The sequence below is a fragment of the Typopeltis vanoorti genome, chromosome 9, assembly GCF_054136105.1.
Source record: "Typopeltis vanoorti isolate ZY-2024b chromosome 9, IOZ_Tvanoo_1.0, whole genome shotgun sequence".
NCBI classification, from domain to species: domain Eukaryota; kingdom Metazoa; phylum Arthropoda; class Arachnida; order Uropygi; family Thelyphonidae; genus Typopeltis; species Typopeltis vanoorti.
The window spans coordinates 36,295,794-36,314,930 of record NC_143557.1 but is presented as its reverse complement, the minus strand read 5'-3'; the positions used below and the strand labels follow the sequence as shown (position 1 = coordinate 36,314,930).

The following is a 19,137-nucleotide window of genomic DNA, read 5'->3' as shown; positions in this document are numbered from 1 at the left end:
TCTCCTCCCCTCTTTCCAATTTCTACATGGAAAATTTTTAAAAATGTGCCATAGACTCAGCCTCTATCATACCTTCTGTCTGGCTAAGATACAGACGATGTGTTCTCTATTTGCCCTCATGGACCAGACCATTAGACTCCTTCCTCAGTCACCTCAATAGTCTATATCCACGAAACCAGTTTATGGTAGAAAAGGAAAATAACAATAGTTTACCCTTCCTTGACACCTTAGTAATGCACCTTCGAATGGTAACCTTTCTTTCACTGTATATAGCAAACCTATTCACACAGGCAGATACATTCACAAATTTTCCCACAACCACCTCTATGAACAGTATTGCAATATTAAAACTCTAACCAATAGCACCTATAATCTTTGTTTCAGTAGAACCACTCTCATTCAACCAAACTCAACCACATACTCAACACCTTCCTTTCCAATGGCTGCAGTGATGACAGAATTAAAAATTAATCTGTTCCTCCCCATTTCCTTGGCCATTGCTTCAGAAGGATTTCAGAATTGTAATCACCATCTCCTATATCTGTGGCACATCAGAAAAAATAGCCAGGTCTTTAAAAAAGTACAACCTTTACAGAGCTTTTAAGCCCCACCAGAAACTTGCTACCCTGTTCTATTCTACCAAAGATCAGCTCTCTCTCTCTCAGTGCCTGGAGTATATAAAGTACCCTGTTCCTGTAAGTTGGCTTACTTCAGACAGACAGTAGATCAGTGACTATCCATTTAGAAGAACACAAATTGTATATCTGCAATCACAACTATTGTCAATTTGGCCTTGCAGACCATGTATTGGATATTACTCACAGGATCTCCTGTGGGTGGTATCCACTACACCACCATAGTAAATTTAAAAAGGAAAAAATGTTTAGGGAAAGTGTCCATGCAGTCTTGACCTGGGAGATTGTAAAGCATGAGAAATATTTTTTCAAGGAGGGATATATGTGGAACTACAAGGCAAATGATTATGACATGTTTAGGAGGAAGCTTGAAGCTGTGCCATGTCATAAAAACCTGCAAGGGAATGTTAGTAGTACATGGGAGATAGTTAAGGGGCATATATAGGAAGCAGTATCAAACTGTATACCTAAGGTCAGGAGGATTAATCTGGTAGGAGTTAGATGGATGAGCAGTATCATTCATCATGAGTTGCAGAAAAAGAAAATGTTGTAGTGCGTATATAAGGAGAAAGGTGACCAGCAAGCTCATGAGCAAGTACAAGAGTCAGGCAAGAAAGGTGACTAGACTGGTAAGGAAGAAAAAAATCAGATTACAAGAAGAAATTAGCTGAGCAGGCCAAAGTAAATCCCAAAAAGTTCCATTCATTACATGGCAAGTAAGGATAAGAACAACTATGAAAGAATAATCTTGATGAATGCTGATAGTGATGGGGTGATAGAAGCAGATAAAATAGTGGAGTCAGTGCATAACCACTTTGCATCCAAGTGACATTACTGCTGTAACATATGTGACAGAGATTGATGTGGGAACAGAGGTGAACTGAAGGTTCCTTAGGATGTTCTTAGGATATTGTAGAATCTCAATGCAAATACAGCCATGGGAATAGACTGGATATCAGCTCATGTTTTATGAGAATGTGCAAGGGAACTGGTAATGTTTCTTTCTGAGCGCTTTAAGTCTTAGCTCTGGTAGTACAGTTCCAAGGGGACTGTACCAGAAAGAGGACAAAATAATTCCTTTGCATAATGGAGGTTCTAAGACTGCATTAGCAAATTATAGACTAATCAGTATTTCAAGAGTGATGTTGAAAGCTATTTGAAAATTTTGGTCATAAAGGGAATTCAAGAATGGGTGGATAAGAATGTGATGATACTTGATGGGGGTAACAATGCTATGTGAAGGGTTGGTCATTCCTTAGAATTTACTAACTTTCTGTAATAATGTGATGGCTGAGTTGAGTAAAGGAAATGTCTACATGATGATTCTGCTGTATTTTGCAAAATAATTTGACAGAATATTACATAGGACACTGTTATGCAGATAGGGATGGATATGACACTCATTATGAGGATAAGAGAGTGGCTGATGGACAGATATTAAAAACTAACTTATCTCTCTCTCTCTCTCTCTCTCATCCATCCCTTAGAATGGGTTTAGTCCCCCCCCCTCTTAGTGAGGGGCTTATGACGAATTAATGCAGCTGGCTCATCACTCCTCTGCTGCATCCCCTAAGGGCAATGTCCGTGACTGTAATCTGTGTGTGTTCACGGGGCTGGTTTGCCTGTTCTGGGGGACGAAAAACCTGAGTGTCCAGGGTGAAAAACCCCCTACCTCCGTATGAGACCAGCTAACTCATCTTTCGTCGAAAGAGATCAGATAAAGAATCGAACCCAGGTTTTTCCATCCAAAGGGCTTCGTCTATATCGACTGAGCTACAAAGGCTCTTAAAAAAAAAAGTAGTCTAAGGCAGACCTGTATCCAGGAGAAAGCAAGTAACTAGTGATATGTTGCAAGATTCTGTACTAGGACCACTACTTTTTAATTTGTACATAAACGATATCAGAAATAATCTGTCTGAAAGGATATATTCAGTTATTTGCTGATGACGCAAAATTTAGCAGAATAATAGTTAATCAAGCCATTGTGGAGAGCTTGCAGGATGATTTAAATAGGCTGTTAGCATGGGCAAAAGACAATGGATATCAGTTTAATCTGGAGAAATGTAAAATTATTCATGTTGAGATAAAGTGATCACAAAGCTGTGTACTATATTGTTGGAACTGTACTCCAGGAAATGGAGCAAGGTAGGCTTTAGAAAGCAGAGGGGGGGGGGTAGTAGATAGAAAGTTGAAGGTTTAAAGTACATATTACTAAGGTTGCCAAGGTAGCTCACAGTGGCATTATGTGTCAATTTCAGTAGGGGTATGCTGTTGTGTGGCTTATGCATCTCACACTACAAAATTCACATCAATTTGATGGTATGATTGCATTTTTATTGATGTATGAAAGCTTTAAGAGTGCATAGAACATCAGCACTCATCCTAATTGTGCAGTGTGATTAATTGTAGGATTACTTCCAGGTGATGTGTTTAGGACACCAATATAAACAAATCATTTTGTATAAATAATTTATAACTTTTTTTTTTTTTTGCCTATATCTACAATGGGGAATATTTTTTACAATATACTGAATGTCTCATTTTCTGCTAGGGCATTAACAGATGGTATGATTATAGTCAAAGGAGGCTGGAACTTGTGTATAAATAAGTAAAACAAGTTATTTCAGCCTTTGTTTGGTTCAATCTGGAAAAATAATAATTTCCCAAGTAATGACTTTTTCCTATTTCTGTGCATATTATAAGGCTGGATTAAAAAATAATCATATCAAAATTCATATTATCTGTCTCACTCTAGTATTTACCAATGATAATCTAATCTCACCACAAAGCATAACTTCCTTTTTTTACTACACCGGGCAACTCATTGTAAAGGTGGAGCAAGCTAACATCACTCCTATCTCAGTATCTCCCATAATGCAAAACACATCTCCTTGCGGATATATATAATGTTATGCATTAAGGGAAAGGCCACTACCCAGACTAGTGTCAACCTTTATTGAGGTCTCTTCAGTGGGAGCCAGGCCCAAGTGGAGATACCAGGCAGAAGCATTAGCAAGGTCATCTCTACCTATAGGAGTTGCCAAATGGTGTGCCACCGTTTTATTAAATTACTCTGGATTTAGTGGGGTAAGGTGTTGTACCACCTTACCCCAGTCCTGAAGATACTTTCAGGCACGAACTTTGTTTGCTCACACTTGGATAAAGGATTAAACTAAATTTATTATAGTCTAACCAAGTGAAAAATAAACTTTCAACATCTTTTTCTAAATCCAGAGTAATTTAATAAAAAGGTGGCACACCATTTGGCAACTTCTATAGGTAGAGATGGCCTTGCTAATGCTTCTGCCTGGTATCTGCACTTGGGCCTGGCTCCCACTGAAGAGACCTCAATAAAGGTCGAAACTAGTGTAGTGGCCCTTCCCTTAATGCATACATTATACATATCTGCAAGGAGATGTGTTTTGCATTATAGGAGATACTGAGATAGGATGATGTTAGCTTGCTCCACCTTTGCAACGAGTTGCCCGGTGTTGTACCACCTTACCCCAGTCCTGAAGATACTTTCAGGTGCAAAGTTTGTTTGCTCACACTTGGATAAAGTATTAAACTAAATTTATTACATAAATCGTGAGAATGAGCATGAAGCAAAGCTATGGTTAATTTGACCTTTATGCTTTCCATAATTAATATAATTTTGAATATAACCTTGACCTAAACTTTTACTTGCATTTATTATATCAGAAATTTGAATGTCTTTCAGTAGTTTTTCACTTTTTGCTATACATTATTTGTTTACAAAAGTTTAAAAATAAATTTCCCTAATTTTAAATAAACAGTTAACATTATTTTGACTAAAAATGTGCAATTAGGTCATTCTTAGCAATTTTCTTTTTTTAAATATTTGCAGTCTTATATTTTTTAAATCATTACTGATTGTGGAAGAAAGGTATTGTACTTATGCTGCTTCATTTTATTTTTCAAAGAATATAAAAATTATTTTTATGTTTTCAAAAGGTGGCTTTCCTGCAAAATAAGTTAGTATTAAGAGGTTTTTTTATGAAAAAAGGATGTTATCAAATAACATTTATATTAATAGTTTCAAAAATTACCCCCCACCCCCTTTTTTTTTTCACTGTAATTCTATTATATGATTTCTTGTAATTCTATTATATAATTTCTTGTAATTCTATTATATGATTTCTTGTAATTCTGTTTTATGATATGAGCTTGTAATCTTACTTACAGTTTTAGACACAAATGCTGTTATAAAACAGGTTATGTTAAATCACACACATTTCCACTTTTGGGGTGGATTTTCAAAATATCAAAGATAAAACAAATAATAAAATGTCGCTAACTATTAATACATCAAGAAGAATCTCAGCTTTATCTTAAAAATGCAGGAATTTAATCTTTTTTGCTACACGATTCATTTTAATAAAAATATCCAATGCTTGACCTCTGTAAGACATATGATGACAATGTTGGAAATTAATCACATGCAGATTGGTTCAAAATTTATGTTCATTATTTAGATATTTCAATTGTATCTTATCATCCTTACTCATATGAAATGAATCATGAACACCTAATTTTAAGTGTCTAATTTTCTGCCAATTTTGCATGGAGTATTTCACATTTCAGAATTGGAAGGATGAACCAGGAAGGAGAGAGGATTTTGGACTTTTAATTTTAGTGTAATAATAGTCTTAGTTATTGTTAGTTATTCATAATAGTGCTTTGTGCATTACCAACAGAACATAATAAATATTTAATTTATTGAGTTACTTTTTTTTTTTTTAATAAAGACAAGTGCTGTAGACTCAAGGAGCTATACTAGCTCTTCCAGAGCAGGCTTTTGCAAGCATCCATGCCCATCATGGGATTCAAATCCACAGTTTATTGATTCTAGAGGAAGTATGCTATCCACTATGCCAACCAGGCCAACTGAATCTAATAGATCATCTTCAGTGCATTGACATTTCAATTGAGAAAGGAAAATAACAGATTTCAAAACAATATCAGTTGTGTACTAGTATAATACAATACAGTACATTGTGATTAAAAAAAAAAAAAATCTTACCAGCATCTTTAGTTGCTCTGAAGATGCTGGTTAAAATTACAACTGTTGCAATACCCTGTGTTGAATTACATTGAAACAATCAAATTGTAATTGAAAAGCACTTGTTTTATCATGGTGCTTGTTGCACTTTTTATTAAATGCACTAATTTAATGTTAATGCATCTTTGTGTATATAAAAAATGTTAATGGAAACTCACAAGCATTTGGTGTAGTGATTTTAAACTTAATTCTTTCAGGATCTAGGAAAGGATTGACCTAAGACTAAATAAAAAATAAAAAGTAGAGTTTTTTTTTTAAATTATACATATTTATTAAGACTAAACAAAAGGTGTATACATGATAAAACCTTCAAATTAATAAATTTGATTACTAGAATTAATTCCGAATCCTAGAATTTGGATTACTAGAATTAATTCCGAATCCTAGAATTTGGATTACTAGAATTAATATCTTTTGATATGTCTTATTTTATAATCATGGAAAATTAATCATTCATACACTGACACACACTATTACTGAATTATTTCACAGATGAATGAATATTATGATCAGTTAATAATATTCATATATTTAGTGTTACTTGTGACATAGTGAAAGCAATTACTAAAACATATAGCCACAAGAAATTGATGTACTTATTTATTTTAAATTTATTTATGAAAATTTTTAAATAAATTTTCAATAAATAAACAATATGCACTATGTGCTAGTGTAATCAGTACAGTAGATTATAACTAAAAAAAAACTGCTGCTTATAAATTATAAGAATTAGACTTTCCCAAATTTTCAGTAAGAAAAGGCAGTCTTCATGATCCAAATTTGGACATTGTAATGATGCTTCAGCACTCTCCTTAAACAAATGTTCATATTTGAAGTGTCAATGATAATAGTCTATGAGTTCCTGAAGATTAAGTCATCATTGTCAACTCAGTATTGTGCTAAACTAAACATCTCAGGTTTACTATAGGTGATATAAGCTTTTTTTTCTAGTATTTTTCTCCACAGAACAACCCATCTGCCCAAAGTAAAAGAAATGGCAATACCAGGAAAATTGTTACAATCAGGGAGAGAAAGAGGGCATCATTTATCCTTGATGGAAGGTAACCAGAATGAGAGTTTATTGACAGGAAAAAACGTATATACTAGGTTGTATTTCTGCAGCACAGCTCTAAAAATCCAAACCTTATAGAGAGTTCCAGTTCTCTGTTTTTCTGGTATTTCCCAATCATTCTCATACATCCTCAAGCAATACAGTTTAGTACCTATGAATATGAAGAAATTGGCCCGATAATCTTCTCCATTAATCTTCTCAACTAGGTGCCAGCTTGGTTGGCCGAGTGGTTAGCATATCCACTCTCCAGCCAACAGGCTGCGGGTTCGAATCCTACCGTGGGCATGATGTTTGTGATTGTCTGAGAAAATACTAGTGGTAGTGGGTGGTAGATGGCATTGGTGTAGATAATGATGGTAGTTGTGATTCGTTGTGGTTGGTGGATTGTGAGTGGTGGAGACAGAAAGTTGTAAAGTAGGTACCCTCTCTCGATGAGTCTTTGGATTCCCTGGAGGTGTCACAGAATAAATTATTTTAAACAGTGCTGTATTGAGGACAGTAAATCAATAGCAGACTGTTATCTCTCTCTTAGGCTTCTGTGGTTTGGCTTCATGTTTAGTAATTGCTCATATTAACTACGTGAAAATGATAAAGCGAAAATAAAGAAACTGATGCTTATTAATACTAAACACTACCAGGTTTCATGTACTTTTTTTAGTACACCTTTTCAGGGGATGTACTAAAAAAAAAAAAAAAAGCTCGAACTCTTTACCATATAAATACATATGGTAAAAAGTTAGTGCCAGCTGACATCCAGACAGCTATATGAGAATAATTATAGAGTTAATTATTTCAACGATTTATATAAATGACCCACAAATGAATGGACATTAACAGCTAACTTCTGATATCTATCATACATAAGTACTTAGTGTAGGTAAGAGGGTAAGAAGAAAGTAGAAATTTGTTGGTGTTATGAATAGTTAATGGTTGTAGTATTTGGGGAAGGCATAGAGGATGACTGTTCTAGAAGAAGTTGGTTTGATAATTTCGTAGCAAATGGTAAATGGATGTTTTACAGGTTTTGGGGAGAGAGTGAATGAACGATAGTGGCAATTCAGCACAGGACAACAAAAGTACCTGTAGAAGAGGAATAACATAAAGCAGAAACCGGATGTGTGCGTGTATAGGGCTGTACTTATGCACAGGCACACGAGGCTCTAGTTGGGGGGCCCCCCAAACAGTGAGGGGGAAGAGAACTCTAGCACCTACTTGCCTTGGGAAAAAAAGTAAGTATGGCCCTGTGTGTGTGTGTGAGAGAGAAAGAAAGAAAGGGATCATCATTTAATCTGATTACTCTCTTCTGCATAGTATCAATCAGTGCTAGCAGTTCTTTGGGTGCATTGTCTGAAATGTGTGAGCAGTATTCTATGTTTTTGGTGGATTTGGGATTTATATGGCATTAAGTAAATGTAGAGGTGTCCTGTTTAGAAAAGTACACCGAGTCTGTTGGCAAGTGCAGAAGCTATGCTGATATGTGTTTATGCTAGGAAAGTCTAGAGGTTTGTTCCATGAGAAGAGAACCTAATTATAGTGTTATCAAAAATAAGGGGAAGTGACGTGAGCTCTTTCTTGTGAGAAATTGTGCAGGATAGTGTTTTAGCAGTATTGAAGTTCATAAGGTTATCCTTACCCATTGAAGAATAGTGCAAAGATCACAGTTTAGAACATTTGTTATAGTAGATATTGAGTCTTCGAATAATTGGGCATCACCATCGTTTTTCAAATGTGAGGGAAGAGTAGAGTGTACTGTTGCCACATAACTTTGGATAAGATATGAAGTCAGTGAAAGCATGTCATTGATGGGAAAATCTGAGGAGAAGAAACCATTTACCATGATACATAGTGGGTGACCCAAGAGAAAACTGATGACCCAGTTGCAAAAGGTCGAAGGTAGCCTATAGGATGGTATAAGCAGACGTCTGTGCCTAACTCAATCAGATGTCTTGAAAATGCCATGCGTGACTAGGTGATTATCTCTAAACTATTTCATGGCTTGAGTCATGCGAGGTTCATTCAGTTGACAATATATTTATCACACTAAATCTTAAAATCCCTAACACTCCTCACATGGACAACATATTGTTGTAATGCATTCCATTCACTCACAATTCTCTGTGTAAAAAATATACTCCTCACACTCTAATTCACACCACTCTTACATAATGTCTTGGATGGCCTCTAGTTCTTTCATTCTTGCCATCTACTCTTTGTATAATCCCTCAATATTAATGCAATAAAATACCCTCTAACTTAAACATCTCTATCATATCATCCCTTTTCCTTCTGTTCACTGAATCTACAATCCATATTCCTTCAATCTCTTTCCATAGCCAGCATTCCAGAGTCTCGATATTGTCTTAGTCACTAATCTCTGGACCCTCCCCCGTGTTTCCACATCACATTGAAAAGCAGGTGACCAAATCTGGGCACAATAGTCCAAGTGTGGTCTGACCAGTGCTTTATGCAATGCCACAACATGTTTGTGGCATTGTATAGATGTTCATAGTGACACTTAGATGTGCAGTCTTTGCAACACTTGCAATATGTCCTCTAAACTTCAGTCTACTGTCAGCTATCATTCCCAAATCTCGATCTCATCCACTTCCTGCAGTACAGCACCATCAAATAGTACCCGGCATTATATTTCTGCATTTTGAAATGCAACACCTTGCACTTATTAATGTTAAAACTACAATCCCACTGCTTTCTCCAAATCAAAAGTTTATTCAAATCATACTGAAAGGAATTAACATCAGCAGTGCTACTTATAATTCTCCCCAACTTTTCATTGTCAACAAACAGAAGATCCCCAGTCAGTCCATGTGATATATCATTTTCAAATAAGTTAAACAGCTGTGACCCAAGAACCGAATCCTGGGTCATGGTTTTTTTTTTTTTTTTTTTTTTTTTTGAGACACTCTATCATTCACAACTTGTTGATTCAGAGAGGCAATCATCAATCCATCTAATATACTATTTATTCCCATCCTTGCTACTTGTACACCAATTTATCATTTGGTAATCTATCGAATACTTTTGCAAATTCCAAGAATATCACTGTATATGATTCTCCCTTATCTCACACACTCATTACCTTATCATAAAATGCAAGAAAATTGCTAAAACAAGACATACCATTTGCAAAACCATGCTCACCATCATAAAGAATACCGTGTCCCTCAACAATATCTTCAATGTCAAATTGAAGCCCTTCAGCTCTGTGCATCGGTATAAGTATTACTTTTATACAGAAGGAATCAGGATTGCATATTTTAGATAGGTGAGGTGAATCTTAGCTGGTGAGATTGCAAGGTAATGCTCCATTAGAAATAACAGATTTGGTTTAAATGATTGTAAACAGAAGTTCACACTGTTATGTTGATATTAGGTTAGTAATGTGTTGAAAAGAATGTCAACTTGCTTTAATGTCTATAGTTATTGTCATAATTACAAGTGGTTCTTTTCATAAAATGAGCAGATAAATTAAGTATTTTAATAAAAATGGCATACCATATAAATATAACTAACAACTCTTTTTTTTTTTCTATGTATTTAGGGCAGTTTGGAACAGGAGTTGCATCATACTTCATTTTTCTTAGATGGCTGTTTTTCCTGAATGTTTTTATTTTTATAATTATTCTGTTTTTTATTGTTGTACCAGGTGTTATAATTAAAAAATACAGTTCTGCAAATATAACTGACACTATTTCTGATTTACAAAATCTACCATATTTTGAAGATTTTGGATATTTGCCATCAGCTTTTTCACAACATGTTCCAAGTCATCTGCAAGAAGTATTGCATACTCGTGCTAAAAGTAGTATGCCCAATCATATCAAAGAAGACTTGTTTAATTCAAATATTTTCTCTTCTCTTGGAAAACCAGAAACTTATATATTATGGTCTGAGACTAGAAACATGAGTGACAGAAAAAATACATCTATACTTTGTCATATTAATTACACAACATATGTTGAGCAAAGTTCCTATTCTTCAGCTCAGATGTTTCAAGATTTACTTCAAGGAACAGTAAGTAAATAAACCTTTTTTAGACTACAACTGAATTTTAGAATATCTCAATATGATACATATGATTATTTATATCATTATGCAATGCAATTTACTGTAACAACTTCACAAAAAGGGTTTTTCTTTTATTGACTATATTCAGTTGACAATATTAACAGTCATATTGAACTGAAATAGCGAGGACCTCCCCTCGATGAGTCTTGATAGACTTTGTGTTTCTTAGGAAGGACCTCCCACGATGAGTCTTTTGGCTCCATGGAGGCCTGAATAATAATAATTCCATATAAATTTATTCAGCTGGCTACATGCCATATCAGTTTTGCTTATTCTGTTGCCTATTTCCAGATTTAACCTGCCATCTTCACTAAAAACTGTACCCAAATAGCAGAAATATTTTACTTGTTTTATAGGCTCTCCATTCAGAATGTAGTTGAAGTGTTCAATGTTTCTGTCTATTTTCATAGTTTTGGTCTTTGTATTGCTGATTTTCATGTCATATTTGTTACAGCTGTTATTCAATTTAGTTAGAGAATCCTGGAGATTGCACTAGATGTGTTTAGGAATACAGCATCATCTGCATAAAGCAAAGAGCCAGGTTTGACATCTCCATTTCTGATATCAGGCCTGATGCCACTTTCTTTCATAATGTGATCCATATAGATGGTGAATAGGAGTGGAGATAATGCGCACCCTTGTCTTAACCCTTATTTTATATCAAAACATCTTCCTGTATTTCCTTCAATTCGAACTGTTGACTGACAACTTAAATATAGACTATGTATTGCTATGTATAATGTACCATTCATCTCATATAATTTGTACTGTCTTGAAAAGAAAATCTGATCTTAACTTCTATTTGGCCTGAACCCAGCTTGTTCTTCTCCAAGTTTCTCTTCCATAATCTTTCTCAGTCTCTTTTCAAGTATGCTTGCATAAATCTTACCTAGAACACAGAAAAGTAATTCCTCTGTAATTCTCACTTTCAGCTTTATTCTCTTTTTTATAGATAGGTACTATGAGAGGTTGGCAGGAAAACGACCCAGGGGAAGACCAAGATATAGGTGGATTGATACGGTACAAAGTGCCTTAGACGATAGAAATATAAGATCTGATAATGTTGGAGTCTTGACAAGTAACAGACTGATTTGGAGGAAAATTGTAGATAGGAAGTTAGTAATGACGTAATTTTTTCATGTAGTACTTTCATATCCTGTACATCCCTTGAGGGTACATGGCAGGAATTTGATGATGACTATGAACTGCAGAACTTTTACACCTCCACACTTAAGCATTTCTGGTTAATTATCATCTTCTTCAGCCGCCTTTCTGCATTTTAATTTTTTCATGACTTTTTATACCTCAAGGAATGATATGTACACCTCTTTGCATTCCTCTTGAAAATGTTCTGGTATGATTCTGTTACAGTAGTTACTCCAGACATCTAGGATATCCTTATCTTCAGTTTTCATATCATCTTAGGAAAGTGGCAAAATGTTGCCACCTTCCTGATATTTATTTTCCATATTCTTATTGAAGCCTTCCCATGATTTTTTTTTAGCTACTTTTACACATATCTTAGCTCTCTCACATTTTTCTCTGTATTCTTTTAGAGCATCCACTGACTTATATTCTAGAAACTTTTGGTATTCTTTCCTCTTTTCTAGAACTGCTTCTTTAACTTCTTGTGTCCATTATGGGGTTCTTATTTTTCTATCCTTCAGACTTCACCACATACCTCTTTAGCTGAATCAGTTAATATCTTCTTCAGAGTTTGTTGTCACTAGACTCCAAGGTTTGGTTCTTGTTTCCAACCAGCTTCAAATTTTCTTCAATAATGTTAGTATAGTTGGTTTACAGACAGTTCATCATGGGAAAATTCATCCCAGTAAAAATTCATGGTGCGAAATATTCATTGCAGAAAAGATTCGCTGAAAATGTTATTCGCTAAAAAATTGAAACGATATTGCATTGATACTAATATACGAAAAATAAATGCATTGCAAGATAAATTTCACAAAATATTGTTTTTTATGTATTTATGTATTATTTATTTAGATTTTAATTAGATTTTCATATTTTTATTCTTATACAGTGAAAGCAATAATTTATTGATTGGTGAGTTTCCTAATTTCTGTTTTGTCTTAATAAGTTGTAAATATTCTTTCTTACTTAGATACTACAGGTTCTGTTGATGGAGTATTAATGTTTACAAAACTGGAATAGGGTGGTTTAGGGAGAAAGAGCACTATATTTAAGAATATTTATTCTGCAAACTGTTCACTATTTTTCTGTGCACTTAGACATTCATCCAGATGTGATATATATATATTGTGACTAGTATTGACTCGGCTTGTAGATATTTTAAAAATTAATGATATACCTAAGAACACCGAGAAAGGTAAGAAAAACTTTAATATAACACAACTAGTTTCATTGGAATGCAGACTTCTTCAGGTGTGTAAATAATAACAAAAAACTGAAAAAAATAACAAGGTAAAAAACATGGACTTCTCAAATTAACAAAATAGGAATAGCAATAGTCATATTTGAACAGGTGTCCATGTGGAAGGACTAGCGTGAGTTGTAAGTGAGTGGCAACTAATTTGAGAGCACCAGAACTCAATTACTATGCTGTGGACATCAGGCAAACTGTAGCTTAAATTGTTGTTTATGTGTGATGGGTCCAGAATCAGTTGCCACTCACTTACAACTCACGCTAGTCCTTCCACGTGGACACCAGTTCAAATATGACTGTTGCTATTCCTATTTTGTTAATTTGAGAAGTCCATGTTTTTTACCTTGTTATTTTTTTCAGTTTTTTGTTATTATTTACACCTGAAGAAGTCGGCGTTACAATGAAACTAGTCGTGTTATATTAAAGTTTTTCTTACCTTTCTTGGTGTTCTTAGTCTGTATATCATTAATTTATATATATATATATATATATATATATATATAGACACACACACACACACAATTTTATCTCAATTAATTCAGAAGATGAGGTGTTTCAGTTATTGAATATACATGTATTTTGAAAATGACTGCATTTTTCCTGCTTAGAAAAGATATGTTATATGCTGTTATTGTTTACAGAGCTAGTTTAAGATCATAGGAGCACTTTTGAATAATTATATTAAAGAAAATTATAATAAAATTATGTAAATCCTATCATAATAATGTAAATTAGCATAAGCTAAATTGCCATCTGCAACTGCAATACTAGTCTTTAATTTTTCCTCCATACTAGTATTTTAGGACACTAAGAAATTTTAAATTTTATGTTCAGTCCTTTTTACTAAAAAAAAATACGTGTATACACACACACACACACACACACACACACACACACACACACACACACACTGGGGGTGAGTGGCAAAGCCCCCCCAGCAGCTACCCCCCCCCCCCCCCCGATTTCTGGACTGGTAGGCCGGTTCTTTATGAACCTCACTTTAATTATTCAAAATCACGAAATGAAAATAAAATATTTACTATATAATCAGTCATGACATGCACATTATACTAATTTCAGTAATCAATACTAACACATACTAATATCGACAATGAGTTTGATTGTTGTAATCCTGAAACGATAAAATTGTTATCTCATGAAAGCAAACACATTTTGGACTTTTCAAAACAATGAAGACGTGACATAAAAAAACGTGACAAATTTCGTTTCAAATTTCGGCTTATCTTTAAGCCTTCGGCTTAACAAATTGTTGTCTCATGAAGGCAAACACATTGTTGGAAGTTTCAAAAGGTGACATAAAAACATTTCAAATTTCAGTTTATCTTTTTATATATGTATAGAATGGATATATATATATAGTTGCATGCTCCCAAAGTGAAATATGTAATTAATTACTTCTCCTGTGAACTGTTCAAAAATAAACTGAAATCAGAAATATCATGGTGTTAACAACCAACTAGATAGCGTACCCTCTCCCACCAATGAGCTGTGGATTCAAAACGTGCAATTAGCAGATGTTTTTAATTGTTTTTAAGTGAGAGATGATATTTGTCATCTGATGTGAGACCACAACACTGCTTATTGGACACCTGTAGTGGCTTGAGTGGCTTCCATGATTGGTCTCTAGAGCAAGATTTTTGGAGCAGGTTAAAATGAATTAAAATTACTATGAAAATTAAATAAATATAGATTTCATGTTATCTTTTCATATATAATATCGTATGTGGTATTCTTTTACTTACTAAAAATAAGTCTATGGAAGTGATATAAGGAGACAGGTGAAGAGAAGATGCATAAAGAATATAAGACACAGGCCAGAAGAGTGACTAGTGTGGTAAGGAAAGCGATCACACTAGTCAATGAGACCACAACACTGCTTATTGGACACCTGTAGTGGCTTGAGTGGCTTCCATGATTGGTCTCTAGAGCAAGGTTTTTGGAGCAGGTTAAAATGAATTAAAATTACTATGAAAATTAAATAAATATAGATTTCATGTTATCTTTTCATATATAATATCGTATGTGGTATTCTTTACCTACTAAAAATAAGTCTATGGAAGTGATATAAGGAGACAGGTGAAGAGAAGATGCATGAAGAATATAAGACACAGGCCAGAAGAGTGACTAGTGTGGTAAGGAAAGCGAAACTGGAATTATGAGAGGAGATTGGCCCTAAGATCCAAAGAAAATCCTAGGGAATTTTTTAGCTATGTGCCCAGTAAGAGGAGAAATGACTGTGGAAGAATGATATTGTGGGATAAAAATGGGAATAGAGTGACTGATGCAGAGGACATAGTGGGATTGTTCAATGAACACTTTATTGGAGTATTTCATCCTAGAGGAGTCAGTTTTAATGCTAGAGGGATAGGGCAGGTTCGAGGTTTAGAGGTACAGGAGGAGAGTATGTTTCAGATACTGAGTACTCTGGATGTCAGTAAAGCTTTGGGACTGGATGGTATTTCACGAGTTTTGAAAGAATGTGCTGGGAACTGACAGTGCCTTTAACCTGGCTTTTCAATGAAAGTCTGGCTGCAGGAAAGGTGCCCAGGGAATGGAAGGAAGGTAAGATAGTGCCATTGCATAAAGGTGGTAACAGACTGGAAGTGTCTAATTATAGGCCAGTTTGTGTGTTATCAGTAGTTGTTAAGATCTTGGAGAAAGTAGTGAGGGACCGTATACAGTATTGGGCAGATGAGGGTAATGTTATCTGTGAGAGTCAACATGGATTTGTAAAAGGGCGCTCTTGTTTTAGCAATATGCTAGCCTTTTATGATAAAGTTACAAGAGCATTAGATGAGGGAAAGGCATATACTGCCATTTTCTTAGACTTAGCGAAGGCATTTGACAGGGTGCCACATGATAAGCTGATATTTAAGTTGCAGCACATGGGTCTGGATGTCAGATTGGTCAACTGGATTCAGGATTGGCTGTCTAATAGGTATCAGAGAGTTGTGTATGGTGGAGCAGTTTCAAGGAGGCAGAGGGTTACAAGTGGGGGTCCCACAGGGCTCAGTACTGTGACCTATATTGTTTAATCTTTATATCAATGACATTGCCAGTGGATTGCAAGGGGATATTCAGTTGTTTGTGGATGATGCGAAGCTGGAAAGGATTAATTGTAATAGTGCAGATGTGGTGGACCTGTAAGAGGATTTGAATAAGCTAGACAGATGGGTAAATGAATGGGGATATCAGTTTAATGCAGCAAAATGTAAGGTCTTGAGGTTTGGGAAACATCGATGGGACACTGCATACTCTATGGGAGGAATTATACTGGAGGAAGTAGTGGAGACAAGAGATCTGGGATTGATGATTGATAGAAACCTGAAATTTAGGGCACATATTGCAAAGGTGGTGAAGGTAACACAGAGGAGTGCTGCAATTATGAGAAGGACACTGACCTGCAGAGATAAAAGCATTATCATTCCGTTGTATAAGTCTCTGATCAGACCACACTTAGACTATTGTTCTCAGATTTTGTCCCCAGGATTTGAAGGGGATAAATTAACTGTGAAAAAGGGTACAAAGACTGATGACAAAGATGGTTTCAGGACTGTACAATTTTGGTTATGAGGATCAGCTGAGGGAATGTAGACTGCACAGTTTGGTGGATAGAAGGAGAGGTGATATGTTTGAGACTTTTAAACTGTTGAGAGGTGGTTACAGGGTTGACACTGGGGAGTTCTTTCGCTTGGTTGAACAGCAGGAAGGAGTGATGACAAGAGGCCATCCCTGGAAGTTACGAAAGGAAACTGTGAGCAAGAGGGTGAGGAGTGGTTTCTTTGCATGGAGGGTGGTTGAACCGTGGAATGCATTGCCTGATGGAGTGGTGAGAGCGAGAACGGTCGATGAGTCTTGACAGACTTTATGTTCTTAGGATGGACTTCCCACGATGAGTCTTTTGACTCCATGGAGGCCTGAATAATAATAATAATAATAATAATAATAAGTCTTGATTATCACAACTACCAATTGTTGCTATTTCTGAAAACCGAGGTCTTTAATAATGTATATAATAATCCTTTTTGATTACTAGCCAGTAATCCTTAAATATACTACTAGATAATCCTAACAATCACCAGGCTGAAAGTTACGTGAAATCATTCATTGCGATTATGATCTTTAAGATGATGCAATTCTCAGAAGTCACACTAAAGAGCCACAAGTCGTAAATAGTTTAAATCAGAAATTTCCAGTTCCGTTCTTTTGAATAATTCTAAACAAAAATGCACAAATTTCTTTTATAGGTGAATGCAGTAATTTTGTAAATTGTTTCCACCTAATTATCCCAAACCTCCCAAATTTTCTGATTCATAATAATGCTTTTATTATTGAAAACTTATATTATTGAAGCAGTTGCTTTGTACTTTTGATGTGATGAATCACCTTTTGGGAAGAAAAACAAAGCATAGTTAAGTTGCATGGTTATTGTACTATTTTTTGGGGGGTGGAAGGGGGGGTATATTTTTATGGCTATTACTTACCAGCATGTACTATAGCTGTTGTACAGCTATGCTATGGAATGTTTTCAAAAAATGCTGTACCCTGCTACTTCTATTCCTCGTATTATATCATCTTCCATCAACCACGTCTCAAAAATCCCAATAATCTTTGGCCAGGCTGATGCTATCAGCGCCACCAATTCATCTCCTTTATTCCAGATACTCCTGGCATTAGTATAAAGCATAAAAATGTCACTGTTTCTATATACCTATCATTATCTCCTCCTGACTCTACTGGACTCACCATTACCTGATGTATTCCCCCTTCTCCCAAGAAGGGGGAATTTTATAAGGGAAAAGGGGGAATAAAATTCTAGTTTCTCTGCATTGATACACCAACTCATTCAAAGAACAGCAATCAGTCTCTTGCATAGTTCTTTTCTGTCCTCAAATGCCCTCTAAGCATCCACATATTCCAAGCCTCTCTTCTGACACATTCTGGCTATTTTGCTATTTATTATTACTGCTCTTCTACTCAGCTTGTCATTATCATACCTGGGCAACACACACACACACACACAATCTTCCCTCTCTGAGTTTTCTTCTGTACAACCTCAAGCATGAATCTCAGATCTCTCGCTACCCAATTTACACTGCCTCTAAAGTCACTCCTGCCCACCATCACAATCATCTCATCCACCCTTTTACCATTCTTAATTGCCATAGTCATACTTTCTATCATTCCTCCAGACAAACACTCCTCCATCCTATCTGCACTTTGATCATTGAGTCTCCATATATCACATCTCTTACCACTCTGTTCCTTGATTGCTCACCTGCATCTCTCTCTCTCTCTCTCCTAACAGTTTCTCTCTCTCTGTTTCCCTACTTACCTGCCATCCTGGAATCTCTTTATCCCTGGTTCTAGCACTCCCTTCCATTCTTCTCATTCTCTCTCTTCTGTTGTTTCTATTCTCTCCTCTGAATTGAAGGAGATACAGTAATGTGGTTCGATGTTAAATCAGATATGCAACAAGGGTGCACATTATCTCCACTGTTATTCATTATCTATATTTATCTAATCAAATTATCAAGGAAAGTGATATTAAATCTGATATCAAAATTCAAGATTTCTAATCTCAGCACTTAACTTTATGCAGGTGTTATACTTCTAAATAAATAAATCCAGGACAAGTCTGCAGAATTCATTGACCAAATAACTGGCGTTATAAATTTGGTATGAAAATAAGTATTAAATAGACAAAGACAATGAAAATTTACACAATATAACTGTAGCATTTTGAACATCTTTCCTCTTAGCAAATTGTCATATGCCTTTTTCAGATCTACAAAACTGAATTACAGATCCTTGTTATTACCATTATTTGTCAACTATT

At 35.2% G+C, this 19,137-nt stretch overlaps 1 protein-coding gene across 4 annotated transcripts in view; it reads left to right on the top strand.

Annotated features, from left to right (window-relative positions):
- The window catches only part of LOC150102971 (transmembrane channel-like protein 7), a 407,541-nt gene that overhangs the window by 133,355 nt on the left and 255,049 nt on the right, over positions 1–19,137 (top strand). For all 4 annotated transcript variants that reach the window (XM_090398590.1, XM_090398591.1, XM_090398592.1 and 1 more), the window contains one exon: positions 10,350–10,822. In XM_090398590.1, the coding sequence (XP_090254716.1) occupies positions 10,350–10,822 (473 nt within the window). The remainder of the gene's footprint in view (positions 1–10,349; positions 10,823–19,137) is intronic.